This window comes from Corvus brachyrhynchos, unplaced genomic scaffold (genome assembly GCF_000691975.1).
Source record: "Corvus brachyrhynchos isolate BGI_N302 unplaced genomic scaffold, ASM69197v1 scaffold82, whole genome shotgun sequence".
NCBI classification, from domain to species: Eukaryota; Metazoa; Chordata; class Aves; order Passeriformes; family Corvidae; genus Corvus; species Corvus brachyrhynchos.
In genome coordinates this window covers 19,377-22,853 of record NW_008236436.1, presented here as the reverse complement: position 1 = coordinate 22,853, position 3,477 = coordinate 19,377, and the positions used below count along the sequence as shown (strand labels likewise).

The 3,477-nt window shown below is 54.9% G+C and overlaps 1 protein-coding gene across 1 annotated transcript in view; it reads left to right on the top strand.

The window, feature by feature from the left end:
* LOC103624304 (chromodomain-helicase-DNA-binding protein 3-like) overlaps positions 1–3,477 on the top strand; it is a gene marked incomplete at its 3' end in the record, with an annotated part of 25,025 nt that overhangs the window by 12,913 nt on the left and 8,635 nt on the right. The window contains exons 2-3 of the mRNA XM_017747062.1: positions 821–987; positions 2,980–3,147. Coding sequence (XP_017602551.1) covers positions 821–987; positions 2,980–3,147 — 335 coding nt within the window. The remainder of the gene's footprint in view (positions 1–820; positions 988–2,979; positions 3,148–3,477) is intronic.

Genomic DNA, 3,477 nt, shown 5'->3' with positions numbered 1-3,477 from the left:
CCCAGGGCTTCCGGTTGCGTCCCAGCACATGCCAACGCGTCCGGCCATGTCCGAGAGCGTCCGGCTGCATGTCCCAGCACGTCCCAGTGCATCCCAGTGTGTCCCAGCGTGTCCCAGTGCGTCCCAGCGTGTCCCAGTGCATCCCAGTGCGTCCCAGTGCATCCCAGCATGTCCCTGTGCGTCCCAGCGTGTCCCAGTGCATCCCAGTGCGTCCCAGTGCATCCCAGCATGTCCCTGTGCGTCCCAGCGTGTCCCAGTGCATCCCAGTGCGTCCGGCCACGTGCCAGTGTGTGTCCCAGCGTGTCCCAGTGCTTCCGGTTGCGTCCCAGCACGTGCCAACGCGTCCAGCCATGTCCGAGAGCGTCCGGCTGCATGTCCCAGCACGTCCCAGTGCATCCCAGTGTGTCCCAGCGTGTCCCAGTGCATCCCAGCGTGTCCCAGTGCATCCCAGTGCGTCCCAGTGCATCCCAGCATGTCCCTGTGCGTCCCAGCGTGTCCCAGTGCATCCCAGTGCGTCCCAGTGCATCCCAGCATGTCCCAGTGTGTCCCAGTGCGTCCCAGTGCGTCCGGCCGCGTCTCAGCGCATCCCAGCATGTCCGGTCATGTCCCAGCGCATCCCAGCACGTCTGACCGATCTCATCCCAGCGTGTCCCAGTGTGTCCCAGCGCGTCCCAGTGCATCCCAGCGCGTCCCAGCGCGTCCCAGTGCATCCCAGTGCATCCCAGTGCATCCCAGTGCATCCCAGCACGTCCCAGTACGTCCCAGCGTGTCCCAGCACGTCCGGGCGCGTGCCAGCGCGTCACGCGGTGTGGCCACGCAGGGGACAACAAGGAGGAGGACAGCAGCGTCATCCACTACGACAACGAGGCCATCGCGCGGCTGCTGGACCGCAACCAGGACGCCACCGACGACGCCGACGTGCAGAACATGAACGAGTACCTGAGCTCCTTCAAGGTGGCCCAGTACGTCGTCAGGGAGGAGGACAAGGTGCGGCGGGGACAGCGGGGTGGGTGGGGACAGCGGGGTGGGTGGGGACACAGGGATGATGGAGCTGGAGACCCTGGAGAGGATGGAGATGGAGATGATGGGATGGTGGAGATGGCGAGGATGATGATGATGGAGATGATGGGGATGATGGGACCATGGAGAGGAAGGTGATGGGATGATGGAGATGATGAAGATGGAGATGACGGGATGATGGAGATGGTGATGATGAGGATGATGAAGATGGGGATAATGGGAACAGTGGAGATGGAGATGATGATGATGGAGAGATGATGGGGATGGTGGAGATGGTGATGATGATGATGATGGAGATGGCGAAGATGGGGATGATGGGATGGTGGAGATGGGGAGGATGATGATGATGGACATGATGGGGATGATGGGACCATGGAGAGGATGACAATGATGATGATGATGAGGATGATGAAGATGGGGATGATGGCAACAGTGGAGATGGTGATGATGATGATGATGGAGATGGCGAAGATGGGGATGATGGGACCATGGAGATGATGACGGTGATGATGCAGATGATGAAGATGAGGATGATGGGACCATGGAGATGATGACGGTGATGATGCAGATGATGAAGATGAGGATGATGGGACCATGGAGATGATGACGGTGATGATGCAGATGATGAAGATGAGGATGATGGGACCATGGAGATGATGACGGTGATGATGCAGATGATGAAGATGAGGATGATGGGACCATGGAGATGATGACGGTGATGATGCAGATGATGAAGATGAGGATGATGGGACCATGGAGATGATGACGGTGATGATGCAGATGATGAAGATGAGGATGATGGGACCATGGAGATGATGACGGTGATGATGCAGATGATGAAGATGAGGATGATGGGACCATGGAGATGATGACGGTGATGATGCAGATGATGAAGATGAGGATGATGGGACCATGGAGATGATGACGGTGATGATGCAGATGATGAAGATGAGGATGATGGGACCATGGAGATGATGACGGTGATGATGCAGATGATGAAGATGAGGATGATGGGACCATGGAGATGATGACGGTGATGATGCAGATGATGAAGATGAGGATGATGGGACCATGGAGATGATGACGGTGATGATGCAGATGATGAAGATGAGGATGATGGGACCATGGAGATGATGACGGTGATGATGCAGATGATGAAGATGAGGATGATGGGACCATGGAGATGATGACGGTGATGATGCAGATGATGAAGATGAGGATGATGGGACCATGGAGATGATGACGGTGATGATGCAGATGATGAAGATGAGGATGATGGGACCATGGAGATGATGACGGTGATGATGCAGATGATGAAGATGAGGATGATGGGACCATGGAGATGATGACGGTGATGATGCAGATGATGAAGATGAGGATGATGGGACCATGGAGATGATGACGGTGATGATGCAGATGATGAAGATGAGGATGATGGGACCATGGAGATGATGACGGTGATGATGCAGATGATGAAGATGAGGATGATGGGACCATGGAGATGATGACGGTGATGATGCAGATGATGAAGATGAGGATGATGGGACCATGGAGATGATGACGGTGATGATGCAGATGATGAAGATGAGGATGATGGGACCATGGAGATGATGACGGTGATGATGCAGATGATGAAGATGAGGATGATGGGGATGACGGGAACGGTGGAGATGAAGGTGATGGGACCATGGAGATGATGACGGTGATGATGCAGATGATGAAGATGAGGATGATGGGCACAGTGGAGATGGAGATGATGAGGATGATGGGGATGATGGAGATGGCGGTGATGATGATGGAGATGAGGAAGATGGGGATGATGGGACCATGGAGATGGAGACAGTGGGATGATGATGATGATGATGATGATGATGATGATGGAGACGCTGGGGACCCTGTGACCCCTGAGGCCGGCAGGGTCCCTCGGGTGACCGCGGGTGACCGCTGTGTGTGCGGCAGATCGAGGAGATCGAGCGGGAGATCATCAAGCAGGAGGAGAACGTGGACCCCGACTACTGGGAGAAGCTGCTGCGGCACCACTACGAGCAGCAGCAGGAGGACCTGGCCCGCAACCTGGGCAAGGGCAAGCGCGGCCGCAAGCAGGTCAACTACAACGACGCCGCCCAGGGATGGGATGATGGAGATGATGAAGATGGAGATGACGGGATGATGGAGATGGTGATGATGAGGATGATGAAGATGGGGATAATGGGAACAGTGGAGATGGAGATGATGATGATGGAGAGATGATGGGGATGGTGGAGATGGTGATGATGATGATGATGGAGATGGCGAAGATGGGGATGATGGGATGGTGGAGATGGTGAGGATGATGATGATGGACATGATGGGGATGATGGGACCATGGAGAGGATGACAATGATGATGATGATGAGGATGATGAAGATGGGGATGATGGCAACAGTGGAGATGGTGATGATGATGATGATGGAGATG